The sequence below is a fragment of the Myotis davidii genome, unplaced genomic scaffold (assembly GCF_000327345.1).
Source record: "Myotis davidii unplaced genomic scaffold, ASM32734v1 scaffold161, whole genome shotgun sequence".
Classification (NCBI taxonomy): Eukaryota; Metazoa; Chordata; class Mammalia; order Chiroptera; family Vespertilionidae; genus Myotis; species Myotis davidii.
This window is the reverse complement of record NW_006291567.1, coordinates 1,480,833-1,498,106: the sequence shown is the minus strand read 5'-3', so window position 1 is coordinate 1,498,106 and position 17,274 is coordinate 1,480,833. Positions and strand designations below refer to the sequence as shown.

The 17,274-nt window shown below is 43.2% G+C and overlaps 1 protein-coding gene across 2 annotated transcripts in view; it reads left to right on the top strand.

Annotated features, from left to right (window-relative positions):
• PPEF1 (protein phosphatase, EF-hand calcium binding domain 1) overlaps positions 1–17,274 on the top strand; it is a 114,009-nt gene that overhangs the window by 27,666 nt on the left and 69,069 nt on the right. For both annotated transcript variants that reach the window (XM_015564879.1, XM_006765128.2), the window contains one exon: positions 5,261–5,392. In XM_015564879.1, the coding sequence (XP_015420365.1) occupies positions 5,347–5,392 (46 nt within the window). In that variant the 5' untranslated portion in view covers positions 5,261–5,346. The remainder of the gene's footprint in view (positions 1–5,260; positions 5,393–17,274) is intronic.

Sequence of the window (17,274 nt, the reverse complement as noted above, 5' to 3'; positions counted from 1 at the left end):
TACTGGCGCATGGATTCATGTTCAGGGCTACTAGTAGGATATAAAAGCCTAATATGCTAAGTGTCTGGTCCTCCAGTTGGCCGTTCAACCAATCAAAGTGTAATATGCTAATGATATTGCTAAAGCTGCTCAACTGCTCACTATGACATGCACTGACCACCAAGGGTCAGACATTCGACTGGTCAACCAGTCACTATGATGTGCACTGACCACCAGGGGGAAGATGCTCTGACCGGTAGGTGAGCTTGCTGCTGAGGTCCAGCCGATTGGAACTGAGATGGGCTGGACATGCCCTGGAGCTCTCCCATGGTCCCTCCCTGGCTGGCGAACCTCCTCTGTCCCTCCCTGGCCCCAATTGTCACTGGTAGGGTCCCTCAGCCTGGCCTGCACCCTCTCACAATCTGGGATCCCTCAGGGGATGTCAGAGAGTTGGTTTTGGCCTGATCCCGCAGGCCAGGCCGAGGGACCCCCTGGTGTACAAATTCATGCACCGGGCCTCAAGTGTATTCATAAAAAGGGTAGGAAAAATAGCATGACGATGGAAGTGAAGCCCAAGGAAGAGATGGCGAGCAGAGTTTCTCAAACAGATACAGGGAGTGCCTGCGCCAAAGCCTCCTGAAAGGTGCAGGCCACCCAGACTGCTTGAATCCAGTATTGGCAGTAAAGCCTGGGAACCTGAATTTTAATTTTATTTTTATAAAATATACTAGAGGCCCGGTGCACTAAAATTTGTGCACCCGCTGCTAACTGGCCGTGTGATCGCGGGCAAGGCCATCAGCTCTGTCTGCCTCAGGGTTCTCACCTGTGAAATGGGAATAGTCCTGACTCTCTGTAACGAGGATTACAGATGGCGCCCTCGGTGCCAGACGCAAGGACAGGCACTCGGGATAACCAGTGAAGAAGACGAAGTCCCTGCCTCTGTGCAGCTCACGTTCCAGCAGATAAACGGGCAGTGAGTGAGACAAATGCTTTCTCTCGTTACACGGAATCAGCCATGGGTACGTGGAGAGAGTGGGCACCAGAACCCGGGGTAGGAGTTCCCTGACTCCTCAAATCTGTTCTCGCTGGCAGAGCCAACGTCAGCAGGCTTTTTCCTTTTCATTATAGGGATTTTCAAACATGTAAAACAATGAACCCAGAGCTAACGTATTCCGTCACTTGATGGTCACTACAACTTGAAACGTGCATATATCTTTACTCCCATTTTATGGGGGAGGGACACTGAGGCACAGTCTGTGTCGTAGGCCACAAGGTCAGCAGTGGCACCAACACTGGACCCCGACCGAGCCCGCGGGCTACATGAGGCCAGGTGGTGTGCTCAGCCGCCCCGAGGAGGCCTGCTGCCCAGCAGCGCCCTCCATGGCAGCCCTGGGGCCTTGCCAGCTGCCGGAGAGGGAAGCACCTGCTCTGAAAGGCCTGCTGCCCCTGCAGGTGGGTGCGGCCCACGGACCTCCATCCTGGGAACCCCCGCAGGCCCTGCCCCATGCAGAGCTCCCACAGTAAGGACTGCTCTAATCGGCATCTCAAAAGGAGAACACTGGCCACCCCTCCAGGCTGAAGGAGGGGTTTGGTTTTTTTAAAAAATAGATTTTTATTGATTTCAGAGAGGAAGGGAGAGGGAGAGAGAGATGGAAACATCTCAATGATGAGAGAATCATTGATCAGCTGTTTCTGGCACACGCTCCACTGGGAATGAAGCCTGCAACCTGGGCATGTGCCCTGACTGGGAATCAAACCATGACCTCCTGGTTCATAGGTCAATGCTCAACCACTGAGCCATGCCAGCTGGGCAGGAGTCTGCATTTTTAAAAATATATTTTTATTGATTTTAGAGAGGGAGGGAAAGGGAGAGAGAGATAGAAACATCAATGATGAGAGAGAATTATTGATCGACTGTCTCCTATAATGGGGATCAAGCCAGCAACGTGGGCATGTACCCTTGACCAGAATCAAGCCAGGACCCTTCAGTTCACAGGCCAACATTCTATCCACTAAGCCAAACCAGCTAGGGCAAGTCTGCATTTTTAATAATCTCCTTTGGTAAGTCTTGTGGTACTCATGTTGGAGAGCATTAATATAGGCACTTGGATAAGGTCAGCAGGAGTAGATGAACTACTTCAAAGGCTGATGAAGACCCCAGCAGATGTGTTCTCATAGGCATTGCCGATAACCTTAGAGATATTTTTGAGTATGGAGAGAAGGCAAGTGATGTGAAAATAGTGCCCCAATTTCAAACATGAGAAAAGGGTAGATGCCAGAAACCACAGCCTTATAAGGCTGACATGACCTTTGGAAAAATCTTGTTCCAAACAGATGAAGTCAAAAAGCATTCAGAGGAAAATGTGATGTTCACTAGGCATCATCGTGGATTCACTAAAACATTGTCTCTATTAGAGATTGTCAAACTTTGCTGCATATTAGAATCATCTGGGGAGCTTTAAAAAATCCAGATTCCCAATTCCACCCAAGGGGACCCAGGCACCAGTTTTTTAAGCCTCCAGAGATTCTGATTTAATAAGATGCTGTCTGATCAATGAGAGTTTGAAAGCTCCCCAGGTGATAACTAAAATGCAACGAAGTTTGATAACCATTTTGTCTATATGATAATTATGCAAGATGCTTAACTTCCTTGTACTTTCTGTCAATTCTAGGTAATTTTAAAGGTCTCTCCCACCTTTACCCATCTATGATTTTATTATTGAAAATCATGCCAAACTGATTTCCTTTCTTCCTCTCTCCCTGACTTCCCACCCTCCCTTTCCCTTCTCTTCCTCCTTTTCTTTTTCTTCTTCTTCTGATTTGCGATAGCTTGGAATGTCAAGGTGTCAAAGTACATATCTTAATTTCATTAAAATATTTAACAAATTTCCAAGGACCACCCTGGCTGGTTTGGCTCAGTGGTTAGAGTGTTGGCCCATGGTCCAAAGAGTCCTTGGTTTGATTCCCAGTCAAGGGCACGTACCTTATTTGCAGGTTCCCAGCCCCTGTAGGGGTGCGTGCAGGAGGCAATCAGTTGATGTGTCTCTATCACGTAGTGTCTCTCTCACGTAGGTCTCTCCCTCTCCCTCTCCCTCTCCCGCGCCCTCTCCCTCTCCCGTTTTCCCCCTTGTCCCTCACTTTCCACTCTCTCTAAAAATCAATGGGAAAAATATCCTCTGGTGAGTATTAAAAAAAATTTTTCCAAGGACCTCTCATAAATACATAAGCTGATAGGTATGATGGATGAATGTACCACCTAAGTGTACAAATATGCTCGAAGGATGTGATGGATCTGCGGTAACCTTGGAAAATGGTTTGGAGTGGAATGCCACAAGGGTTGTTGTGCTCTTGGAGCTGACCTTGTTACCATTTAAGAAAGATATAGCCCTAGCTGCTTTTGCCCAGTAGTTAAAGTGTCAGCCTGCAGACTGAAAGGTCCTGGGTTTGATTCCATTCAAGGGAATCATATGTTGGTTGCAGGCTCGTGCAAGGGCATGTACCTCAGTTGCAGGTTTTATCCCCAGCCTCAGTTTGGGCATGAGTGGGAAGCAACCAATCTCTCTCTCTCTCTCTCTCTTTCCCCCTCCCTTCCATTCTCTCTTAAAAAATCAATGGAAAAAAATATCCTCGGGTAAAGATGAACAACAACAACAACAACAACAACAAAGGATATAAAAGAAATCCCTATTCAATTTGTAAATAACTCCAAATTTAAGAGGGTTAATTGATTCAACACGTAAAAGAATCAGGCCTGTTCTGATTAGAATATCTGTTTGTTAAGGTTATTATTTTAAAAATATTTTCATAATTAAAATATTTTGCTCATTTTTGTTTTTCCTTTTCTTCAGTTGAGTTGAAATTTTGAAGCTTTTAGTGTAGTGCTAATGGAAACATAAACATGCCTGTAGGGTTCCTAGTTAGTTAGTTGTTCTATGACTTTGTTCCTATAAGAAATGTAAATATATTAGATCAGGTTGCTTTGGAGCATCAAAAAATAAAGGAAATGTGGGAGCTAAAAAAATAATAATTTTACTCCCACCTTCTAGTTTCTTCTACATGGGCTAATAATCAAATCAACAGAGACAAATCACCAGGAGGAAATTAAATTTTAATACATGCTCACAGGGGATTCACATAAGCATGGAAATTCCAAAGACAGTGAAGTAAAATTGGGTGTACTGTATAGGTCATTTTTGAACAAAGAAGAAAAGGGGGCCTGAGATTTCAAAGCAAGTAGGCAATTTACAGGTAGTTGAGGAAGAGAGGAACATACTTTTGCTAAGCAACCCAGAAACAGTGAGACACAGGGTGGTCTAGTAAGTGGGCACCTGCTTGGAGTCCTCCTTCTAATACTAAGGTGATTGTGATAAGGTTCTCTTCCTGAAGCAGGTTCCCCACCCCCCCCACCCCATTTGAATCTCTTAGGCAGGAAAGGGGGAAGGTCAAAGGTTCTTTCTGAGTCTTTTGTTTCTCTTAATATCCCTGCTTAAAGATCAGTATCACCAAAAGCAAAACTTTTGGCCCCCTTCAGAAATATCATCCCCCAAAAAAGCGATGAGGAAAGGAATTTTGTCAGAAATTCTCAGGGAGTGATTGTGGAAAATCCCTTTAGCAGTTTCATCTAACTCATCAGAGGGGCTGGTGAGCTAGCGGAAGGTAGATTTGGAAGAGTCTCAAAAACACTGGGAGAGCTTGTTTAAAAAGGGCACTTGGACAGATTCTGATGCCTTCCTTTGAGGGGGAGGCCTTGAACCTCCTTTTTATAAACAAGTGCTCTGATTCTGAGAAATATTGTCAAAGAACTGACTTTGATTTGGATTTTGGCATTTAAATGTCTTGTTTTTGTCTCATAGTCAGCCCTCCAATTTGTGTTTTTCAAAGCCCAGATAGATTTAATTATTTGAGCTGAAAACTAAACTGTTAAATAATGTCAGATCTTTCATATTTTATTCCCTATATTTCAATTAGAAAATTGAACGCTCTTACATTGCCATTTTTCTTTTCGTTTTTAATGTTTTATTTTCTGCAGACCTTGATCTGACTGAGACATGAGGAAAATAAAATTTATGTGTAGCAGAAAAGCAACCTATAGCTGCTCCGTTGCTACTGCTGTGCTGTGGAAAATAAACCAGGATTAGATTATGTCTGGTCACTTTCCACATCACATACAAAGGGCAGTTGAGAAGAAGCATAAAATGAATCCTGCTGAGCAGTCAGTCCTTAGATACCTAGTTGTTAACATCCTGCTTCCTTCCCCTCCCTCCTGTGTATTCCCCATCAGGCTCTGTGACTGAAGTCAGCTAAGGAGTGGTTTCTCACACCATCTGGGAATAAGAAGCTGCAACTATTTCACACCATCTAGAAGACATGGGCTGTGGTAGTTCATCAATTAAAGTCAAGAAATCTGCAAAAAGTGAGTGCTAGGAATGTGCCTGTCTTCCTGATGAAAAATGAGCCAATTACCTGTCATCCTTTCTCATTTACTCACATAGTTGGTTCTGGAGCTGCCTGCTCTGTGTGATTTTGCACAAGGCATCATCACTTGAACCAAAGGTTAAATATTGGGATAACATCAGAAACTACTGTTAGGAAAATGTAGCTTTGAATTTCTGATGTACCATAAAGTATTATCTAAGAGATATTTTATATTTGATTTGGTTTCAGTTGGAAATGTACTAATATAAAATCTCAATTTAAAACAGTGGCAGGGAACAAGAAAGTCTCTGTAAACTTATATTGTTTATTCAATATGCTTATAAATAGCTATATTCATACCTATGTGACATTTGGTAACATCATTGAATCTTTATTAGGTTTTATAACTCAGTGATCAGATTATTTTTATAGCTATTCAACACAGAACTTTATGAGATTTGCCTCATGTTTTTAGAATATTCTAGGTAGAATTTGGCAAATGCTAGATCATCTGCTTCTCCAAAAGGGTGTTGTTTCTAAATAGTTGATATGCCCCCTACTATTCCTATATAATTAGAAACTTAATATTTTCTTTATTTTGTACTGAGGTTCTTTCTCATAGGTACTAGAATCTAGTTATAACTCGAGTGTTTAAGAAACATAGTCTTTGCAAAGAAATTAAAATAAAAACAAGCAAGCTGGGACAGTTATGTGAATAATTTGTTCTTAAATTCCATCCTTTTGTTATCTAGGTATAGATAATTGCCCCAATTTCTCTTCCACATCTTGGTGTGTTTTTTTTAATCTTTATTGTTCAGATTATTACAGTTGTTCCTCTTTTTTCCCCCCATAGCTCCCCTCCCCCCGGTTCCCCCCCCACCCTCTGCCCTTACCGCCCCCCCCACTGTCCTTATCCATAGGTGTACAATTTTTGTCCAGTCTCTTCCTGCACCCCCACACCTCCCTTATGGATCTGAGGAGTTTTAATCTGGATGGTCCCACTATGACCACTGGGTACACAGCCTCTTGGATCTCTAAGGAGGTGCTAATTTAGCCTCTCCCTGAGGCTACCTAGCAGGAGGTACAGAGAGACCTGCAGATTCCTCTTCTTTGTTTGGGATTTGGAGGTGCCCAGATGAGGCCCAGCTGTGAAGCAATGCAGTCTGCTGTGCGGCCTTGGGCCTTCTTTTTGATGACCTGGATCTCTCTGACCCAGCTGCAGTTTGTTAGGTAATTTTAGATTGCAAAGGGCCAGGTCATTCATATGCAAAAGCCTCTGCACACAGCTTGGGTGGGGCAGGGTCTCAGGGAATCAACAGGGCGAATCAAACAGCTATGGCTGATCCTCAGCCCTGCCCTAAGAGGTCCAGGGTCTCAGTGTCCTGCGGTAATCGCTGCAAGCCCCTCTGAGAGAAAGCCGCCCTCGAGTTCTGTCCACTGCCAGACAGTGCAGTTTCTCCCGGTATGAGTCTCAGTCCCCAGAGACTTGCCCAGAACTGGAGTCAGGGCCATCGGGAACTTGTGTCTCCCTCCCGATTGAAAAAGACAACCGTGTCCTCAGTTGCCAGCCCTTTCTGTGCACACCTCCATACCTCTGCACTTTACTTCTGGACCTCCTCTGAGTTTCAGTGTGCTTTTCTCTTTCCTTCTAGTTGTAGAATTTCCACTCAGCCAGCCTTCCTGTGGTTCTGGATGATGTCTATTTTGTCTTTTAGTTATATTTTTGAAGTGGTTGTGCGAGGCAGCAATTTCCGGTGTTTACCTATGCCACCATCTTGATTTCTCCTCCATGCTTGCTCTTCAATTTATCCACATCTTGGTTTTGGAAGTTCACTCAGTCTTAGTATGGAGAGTTTAGGATGAAGAGTTTTCCATGCGAGTTAGTGTGAGATGTTTTCCTTTTGGTTTCAAATGCTGTGCTCTCTCCTAGTTGAATTGTGCATGTGTAGTTGGCCATCCATATCTGTGGATTTCCCATCCACTGATTTATCCAACCCTGAATCAAAAATATTAGAAAGAAAAATATCCCAGAAAGTTGGGGGCGAGCAGGCATGGAATGTTAAGGCATTTAAAAAATGTTTTTATTGATTTCAGAGAGAGGAAGGGAGAGGGAGAGAGAGGTAGAAACATTGATAAGAGAGAAACATTGATAGGCTGCCTCTTGCACACCCCCTACTGGGGATCCAGCCCACAACCCTGGCATGTGCCCTGACTGGGAATCGAACTATGACCTCCTGGTTCATGGATGATACTCCAGCTAGCTGAGCCACACCAGCCAGGCTCATGGTCTTTTTGAGAAAGAGTAGCTTACATGTAAAATGTAAGCTATCCCCTTCTTGTGGGCTATCCACCTTCTATGTAGAGAAGTAGCATTGATTTTTATCATTATTGTTGTTATTTCACTCCCTTTGTGACATGCAACAGGGAAGAGAAAAATAATGGCTATACTTTACTGAGTGCCTACAACATTCATTATTTCTATTTCTCACCAAAATTCTTGGAGGAAGATTTGATTAGTCTCTCTTTCTAGATGAAGAAACTAAGACTTACAGAACTGCCCCAAGTCATGCATTAGTTGGTGGCTGAACCTGAATTGGAGCCAGGTTTGACAGATTCCAAAGAATATGCTACTTTAAAAAAAACCTATTGAATGTATTGGGGTAACATCTATACTAATAAAAGGGTAATATGCTAATTAGACCAGGAAACCTTCCGGGAGACCTTCTGGACGTCCTTCCAGACAAAGCCATGGTGGCGGGGCCGAAGCAGAGGCGGTTAGGGGTGATCAGGCTGGCAGGGTGGGTCAGTTGGGGGTGATCAGGCCAGCAAGCGGGGGCAGTTGAGTGAACAGGCTGGTGGGGAGGGCAGGTGGGGGCAAGCAGGCCGGCAGGCAGAGTGGTTAGGGGCAATCAGGCAGGCAGTCAGGTGAGTGGTTAGGAGCCAGCGGTCCTGGATTGCAAGAGGGATGTCCGACCCCTGTGGGATCGGCCCTAAACCGGCAGTCGCCCAGCCCGGGCTGAGGGCTCCAACCCCCCGAGTGCACAAATTTTTGTGCACAGGCCTCTAGTCTATAATAAAAGTATAATATGCTAATTAGACCGGACATCCAAATGACCTCCAGACATCATTCTGGATGTCCTTCTGGATGAAGCCATGGTGGTGGGGCCGAGGCAGAGGCAGTTAGGGGCAATCAGGCCAGGAGGGGAGGGCAGTTGGGGGTGATCAGGCTGGTGGGGAGAGAAAGTAGGGGTGAGCAGGCCAGCAGGGGTGGCAGTTTGTGGTAAGTAGACTGGTAGGGGGGCATTTGGGGGCAAGCTTGCCAGCAGGGGGGCAGTTGAGGGCCAGCAGGCTGGCAGGGGGTGGCAATTGGGAGCTAGCAGGCCAGTGAGGGGGAAGTGGGGGTGATCAGGCAGGCAGGCAGGTGAGTGGTTAGGAGCCAGTGGTCCCCGATTGTGAGAGGGATGTTCGACTGCTGGTTTAGGCCCAATCCCTGTGGGTACATAAGACCTTCTTCACTTCATATGATTCTCATCTTTTTCCCAGTCGTACATCCCCCAAGGGGCCCCAGATTGGAGAGGGTGCAGGCCAGGCTGAGGGACACCCCTCCATGCACAAATTTCATGCACCGGGCCACTAGTTGGTTAATAAAATGGAATAGGTTTTAGGTATACAACTCTATAATACCTCATCTGTATATTGTATTGTGTGCTTACTACCCCAAGACAAGTCTCCTTCTTTAATCATTTATCCCCCTTTTACCCTTTTCTACCTCCTCCTGTTATTGGTGGAAGTGGAGTTCTTGGGGTGCTGCAAGGAAAAGGAATTTCCTGAGACCCCCATGGGAGGATGGGGTTTTGTGGAAAGCTTTATTGATGATGTAAAGTTAAGGGGTTCTCCTCCAAGTTCCCATCTTTGCCCTTCTCACCATAGAAGAAGTCCAGTCTTCAGCAGGCCCAGAATGAAGGCCACGGCCCAGAGTTTCCGCTTCATATTAAAGCACAGTCCAGTCCAGCATCTGGCTAGCTTAGCTTGTGTTCCCAGCTGCAGTCCATTGTGTGTGGGGTATGCAAGGCCATGGGACATGTGACTGCTTAAGGCCACATGGCTATAGAGAGAGAACAGGTGATCACACAGATGAGTGCGGTCATGGAGCAAGAGAGAGTAAGAGAAGAACAAAGCAGAGGGAACTCCTTGGGGATTTTAACCAGTAGCTTCTTCAAACTAACCAATTAACTTTCTAAGATTTCACATGCTTTTGATGGGGTCCACCCCCTAGCCAATCCATTGTTCCCCAGACTAGACTGACAGACAAGCACCTCCCCTGGGCCACTCCAACTCCCACTGCACATGTGCATATTCCCCCTTCTTCCCCCAATAATCCAGTACCAGATGGGGGAAGGGAGGGGTGTTTATACCTTGGAGGAACAATGCTGTGTGGAGCTGTAGCTTCCTGATGAAGCTTCCCAGGTGACTATGTTTACAATGTCTGACTCCATTTGCCTTCTTTTCTTTATTAATATTTATTAATGTTACAATAACACCCCACCCCTCTTTCCCTCTGATAATCACCATACTGTTGTCTGTGTCTATGAGCTTTTGTTTTTATTTCTTAATCCCTTCACCTTTTTCGCCCAGTCCATGCTCCTTTTGATACACTGTCCTGACTTGTCAAATTGGAATTCAACCAAAAAAACCCAGAAATTAAACATTGCTATTTCATTCTCCTGAACTTCAGTTTACACTTAAAATTTTATATCAATGGGTTTTGAATTAATAATCTGTTTCCTTTTGCTTTTTCTCATGGAGCACTTTGAGAACACTCTGATATATTTTCTTTTGTTCCTTTACTTGAGACCACTTAGACATGCATTTATTCATTTTCTCTAAGTGCTGAGGAGCCCACAAAGGCTATCTGTGCCAAGCCAGCTCAGCCAAGGGTTCACAAGCCTGAGTGAGGGCGGCAAATGGATGAAGAAATGATAGACAGAATAAACTGGGTCTAGGTAGATCTTCCTGTGCCTGGCTGAGGCCACAGAGAGAGATCCAGCTGCAGGCTGAGCCTTTATTTTATAGCCAGAGGTAAACAAGGTAGTGGTTACTGTAGTTACAATGTTCTTGTGAGTTTCACTTGTTTTGGCAGCACTAGCTACATCTCCGTCAGCCCATTAGCTTCCCAGATAGGATCTAGGGAGCTCAAAGGTCAAGCCTAATTATGCTAAGAGCGCTGTGCCCTCTAAGCTGGGACTTGTTTGTGGCTTTGCCAACAGTTCAGTCGGAGGCTTAACCCTATAACCACGCCCTACAGCTATCTAGTTTTTTAGCTTTGAAGTTTGATGTCTTAAGCTATAACAAATGGAAAATGTCTCTAATGGATATTGTTCTTTTAAAAAATACTTGTTTTCTATTTTTACTTCAAATTTTGAAAATACTAAATAGCCACCACATACTTCTTTAATTCTTGGAGTAACATCTAGTTAATTTAGTTGTTTATATATCTAACAATCAAGCCATTCAGAACTGCGTGAGAGATCCCCTCCCTCTATACCCAGCCCTATATTTCCCAGTTGTTCAAAATTGCCCTTTGTAATTGTTTTCTTTCCCTTGCCCTCTTCCCTCCAGTTACTCTCCTCTCTCCTCCTGCTAAGAGTTTACTCCTGAAGGGAGCATTCACACCACTGTCCCATACCTCCTCCTTTATCCCATCCCATGAAAAATGATTTTGACAAGTTCTAGAATGACCTTGAAGTCCAGTGGTGCATTTTCAGTACTTATTTTGCTTGACGTCCTGGCAGTAGTTGACATTCTTGCACACTCCCCTCTTAACATAGTCAAGGCTCTTGCTTTCAGCGCCAGCATATTGTCCTGGATTTCCTTTTATGTCTCTGTTTGGACTATTTATGAGTCCTGTAAAAATATATATATATATTTCTATTGATTTCAGAGAGGAAGGAAAAAAGAGAGAGAGAGAGAGAGAGAGAGAGAGAGAGATCAATGATGAGGGAGAATCATTGATCAGCTGCATCCTGCATGCCCCCCACCGGGGACTGAGCCTCCAACCCAGGCATGTGCCCTGTTTGGGAATCAAACTGTGACCTCCTGGTTCATAGGTTAATGCTCAAAAACTGAGCTACACAGGTCAGGCAAGGGTGCCACTTTCTTGCAAGTTTTAAATATTGGGGTTCCTCTGGATTCTTCTTGGATCTCTTTGTCACTCTAATGCTCTCTTTGGGTGACTTTACTCCCATGCCTTTAATTAAGATCAGTATTCCAAATCTGCCAATGCATTAGTTTCAGCCCACATTTCATACTACAATCCCTGGTTGATTGGCATCAAATGCAAATCATTTTAAACAAGTACTTTTCTTTGTAAAAGATCAATCACTTCCTTCATTTGAAATTATCCCTCTCAATAATAATTTTTACTTAACTATTCACTTTTTGATATGATAAAATATGAGCCTTAAGATTTATATAGGACTAGAGGCCCAGTGCATGAAATTCGTGCGGGGGGGGGGTGCCCTCAGCCCAGATTGCACCCTCTCCAATCTGGGACCCCTCGGGGGATGTCTGACTGCCGACAGGGGTCAGATCTAAACTGGCAGTCGGACATTCCTCTCACAATCCTGGACCACTGGCTCCTAATCACTCACCTACCTGCCTGCCTGGTTGCCCCTTACTGCCTCTGCATGCCGACCTGATTGCCCCTAATTCCCCCCCCGCCAGCCTGTTTGCCCCACGCAGCCTGCTGTTCAGTCATTTGGTCATCCCTCACTAACCCCCCTGCTGGCCTGGTTGTAGGCACCATCTTGTGAGGGTGTGAGGGTTAATTTGCATATTACCTCTTTATTATATAGGATTGGTACTACAAACATGTATATTGCCTGCATGAAACAGGCAAACAAAAAACTAAACAGTCTTTTTATTCTTTATACCGATTAAATGCATCTTCATTTTTTTCTATATTGTTATTTGCTGTGTGATTAATCTGCCTCTGCTTTAGACATTTTAGGTATAATGAGATCTTGACAGGGACTATTCAGATATCCACTCTAGAATCATGAGCCTTTAGAAGGTAGAAAGTACTGCTGAAAGAATATGAAGTCACACCTCCCCATTTAAATGCTATTTACCAGCTTCAGCCCTAACTAGACAATTCACTAAGAAGCCAGCTTTATAGTTGGAGCCTGTGATTTGTTAGAAAATCCTGTTACAGAGACACTTTTAAACTCAGTGTAAGAAAGGTCAATACCTCAGCTCCAATTGCCAGTGATTTCCCATATTCAGAATACTTTTCCTATACGATTATGGCTTTGTATTGCATTGTCTTTTTAGCAGCTGCAAAAGACAAAACTTTAGTGCTGATTGTATTTAACCTTGGGTGAATGAATTTGGCAATATAAGTCAGATTAGTACTTGATAACAAAAGAGACATAAAACATAATTGCAGTCAAGACATTTAAGTTTTTTTCCTCTAAGGGAGGATTAAAGATCATTATTGAATTGTTAAATAGAATATTTCCTGTAAGAAAATATTTTAATAATTTAAAATGAGAGTTATACTTGTACATAGCTAAATTTCTTACATATTTAAGGATATGGTAGTTTTTAAAAGTTGATATTTTCACAATAATGATTCTTTTAGGAAATTAGAGATTAATATGCCAGAGGTGTCACAGTTGCTTGTAAACTGTTGTTCACCTGATTTTACTGATTTAGCCTATTTCGTATTGCCAAAATAATAGATAAATAATAGATAAAACTTCATATTTTCCTGAACCGTGATTCAAGCCAAGGATTACAATTCTCATGGAAACTGCCATTAGATAGCTTTATGCAATCCAAGTGTTGTCCCATTGCCATCTATACTAATAAAAGCCTAGGTGATCCTCACGCGTGACATCATCACAAGATGGCCACCACAAAGATGGCCTCCACAAGATGGCCACATGCACAGTGGATGCAGGGCCTGGCAGCCGCTCCATGTGGTGAAGCCTGGAGGTCCCATGGCTCTGCACAATGTGGAGGAAGCCGGTCCCAGTGTCTCCACTGCCTCACGTGGAAGGGGGGGTACCGGCGGAGGAGGCGGGTTGCAGCAGGGGAGGGCAGTTGTGCGCGATCAGGCCAGCAGGAGAGGGCAGTTGTGGGTGATCGGGCTGGCAGAGGAGGGCAGTTGGATGTGATCAGGCTGTCAGGGGAGCACTTAGGTGTCAATCAGGCCGGCAGGGGAGTGGTTAGGAGGCGATCAGGCTGGCAGGCAGAAGCAGTTAGGGGCAATCAGGCAGGCAGGCAGGCGAGTGGTTAGGAGCCAGAGGTCCTGGATGGTGAGAGGAAATGTCCCCGATTGGAGAGGGTGCAGGCCAGGCTGAGGGACACACACCCCCTCCTGTATATGAATTTCGTGCACCGGGCCTCTAATATTGAATAAAAAAGGACCTTAAATGGGACATTTAAAAATCCTAATCCTAGTAAATGTAGAACAAATGAGTTAAAAATTGCTATTTTGTAACTACCATAGAAATAATTGATTTAGGCAAAAATTATCAATGGATGTTTTGGAGAATAGAATATATACACAGTCCCAAAGTATGTTCCTGCAAATTATTTACTAATTATAAAGAGAAAGAAAATATCAGTACCATTAAAGGAAAGGAAAGCTAAGAACTTGTTCTAGAATAAAGAAGACTGGAGAAATGACGGATGATATATGTGTGTGGAGAGAGAGCATGCAAGAGAATGTATATGTGACAAAATATTAACAATTTTACTATTCTTACCATTTTCCAATATGTTTGAAAATGTTTCAAAATAAAAAGTTAAAAATATCCTAATCCTGTAGTGACAGCAACCTAGGTTTATGTCCTTTGGAGGTACCATTTGTTAACCCTTCCTTTATTTTTGCCATCCACCAATTTTCTCATTCTTTGCAGACTCTGTGTGCCATATCTTGGCATCATCTTGAGTATCTTCACTGTACACATGAATAATCTCAAACATGTTGGCGTCTCAGCTCCTTGACCTCGTAAACTCCGGCAGGCCCTCCTCCACTGTACTTCAGCTGCTCACTCCCATATCCTGGCCCCTGTAGCCACTTGGATCAATTCCACCTCTGCAATCTTTATGATTATTATCCCATTCTCTGATCTCTTTTTTAAAATAGTTATTGATTCTTTTTAAAAATGTTTTTATTGATCTCAAAGAGAGAGAGAGAATCATCGATTGGCTGCCTCTTGCATCCCACCCCACTGGGGATCAAGCCCACAACCCAGGCATATACTCTGACTGGGAATCGAACTGGGACCTCCTGGTACATGGGTTGATGCTCAAACACTGAGCGACACTGGCTGGGTCCATTCTCTTATCTCTCGATCTTCATTGAAACTTATGAACCTTAGACCTTTCCCATGTGTCTCTGTCTTCCAGCCCCATCTTGTCTTCACTTTCTTCCTCATCCATCTTTCCCATCTTCTATTGGCTATTACTTGAACCAATTAACAGATAATATACAGTAATCAAATTTTAGGCAATTTAAAGAAGTAATAGGTGAAATATTTAATGTTCCTAGACCAATTGCTAGCAAAGTTTGACTACAACTCTTTGATGAGAAAGTCAAGGATATTGGTGACTTGACTTGGATTTTTCTACAGGGATAATTCAGATTTTTAAAATAGTCTTTAAGATTTGTCTTCTTTCTCTAGAAGCTTCTGATTTGAGTGTTTGCATTTACACATTCTGTTTTGTCCTTAAATGGTTATTTTCAACTTCACTATGTGCAATAATAGGTTGCAGCTGTTGCATTAAAAAATAGGGGGATGAATTAGAGTATTTTATAACTGGAAAACATCTTAGAGATCACAAAGTCTCAAGTTCTCATTGTTCACACGAGAAACTGAGCACCAGAGAGGTAAAGTGACTTGACTGAGGTTACACAGTTTGCATCTGGTTGAGTTGGGACCAGAATGGAAGTCCCCAGTTTACAAATTCAGAAATTATTTTTATTACCCAATGTGGATGGGTTAGGCTAGTATATGAGCAAATAAAAAGGTCATAGACATTACCTCTAATTCTTGTCCTTCTCTGACTGAAAGGCCAGAGGTTTTCAAGAATGATAAAACTATGATTTCTTTTGTCATTTGGGGAAAGTGTATAGTTTTGCTTAAAATGTCTGCCACTGTTTGGACACTGAACCTCATACTTTACTCTCATTTACCTCTTGTTTAAGAAAAAAATGCTGCTGAAACCGGTTTGGCTCAGTGGATAGAGTGTCGGCCTGCGGACTGAAAGGTCCCAGTTTCGATTCCTGTCAAGGGCATGTACCTGGGTTGCGGGCACATCCCCAGCAGGGGGTGTGCAGGAGGCAGCTGGTTGATGTTTCTCTCTCATCGATGTTTCTGACTCTATCTCTCTCCCTTCCTTTCTGTAAAAAATCAATAAAATATATTTAAAAAAAAAAGAAAAAAGAAAAAAATGCTTTCCAGGGACAAGGAGGCTGTGCTATGCCCTTGTTCTGCAGGGATGTCACAATTTGTGGATGAGTGAGTCTCATAGAGGTCCTTGCCTTGTTTGCTGCCCAAGAATCAGGCTATGTGACCATCTCGCACTTTATGCTTTTTCCAGTGAAGTTGAAAGTCTCACTGTGACAGCACCACACTCTAGCAGCTGACAGATGTAGAATAACTGTACACAAAAACAATAATGAAAACTGTGGTCCCAGAGTTGAGCCATACCCTATTTTCAGCATGCGTTGAATAGCTGAGGCAATAGATGCTTGTCCTCCTTGTTTTAAAGCCTTTTGCCACTAGACGGTTCATTCTCTTTTCAGTTCATTTGACTTCATTTTAATCAGTTTTATCACACTTGTGCCTCTCTCTCTTCCTGACTGGATGTCAGACCCCTTAAAGTTACATTACATATTCCCTCATCCTGGAGGCCTCTACCAGCAGAATTTCAAAAAGCAGAGTCTTTAAATGATTTATTCTGAATATAAAGTTTCTTGCTTAAAGAATGATCTGTCAAACTCTTATTTAAAAAACAAAACCAAACCAAACATAAGACTACCAGCCTGCATGAGGAGGAACACAAGATAGAAAGTTTTAACTAAATAGGAGTTTCATTCATTTAACAAATATTTATTGAGTATCTACTATATTCCAGGGACTGTTCCTGTCAGGGATACAGCAGCTAATCCAATGGACCAAAATCCCAGCCTTTATGGAGCTTGCATTCTAGTGGAAGGAGACAGACAATAACACATGAGTGAAATATATGCTATATCAGATAGTGATAAGTGCTGTGGAAAGAAAATAAGGAATGAGGCAGTGGGGGAGGGTGCCATTATAAAAAGGGTGGTCAGGAAAGACCTCACTGAGAAGGTGACTTTTAGCTGAGACTGCTCTCTAAGGGAGTGAGCCCTGTGGGTCCTGATTGGCTCTTCTTGCTCCTGATTCTTGGGTTCTAAGATGGTAACTGTTTTGTTCACAATAGTTTGTGAAAATTTTAATGAAATATCATATCTAATTAGGAGGTTTTTGGAGGCACTAGAAATTGCTAGCTTGGAGAGAGAATTGTTGTCTCTTATTCCTGCCTTACTCTTTTTTTAAAAATTAAATCTTTATTGTTGAAAGTATTATATATGACCCCCTTTTTCTCACATTGACCCCTTCTAGCCCCCCCACACCCCCAGGCCTTCACCACCCTATTGTCTGTGTCCATGGGTTTTGCATATTTCTTTGGTTGATTTCCTACTCATCCACCCTCCCCCACCTTCCCTCTGAGATTCTGCAGTCTGTTCTATGCCTGCCTTACTCTTTATTTTTTTCAGTATTTTTTTATTTCAAGAAAAACAATTTTAAATATAATCATGTCACATGCAAAAAACATTAA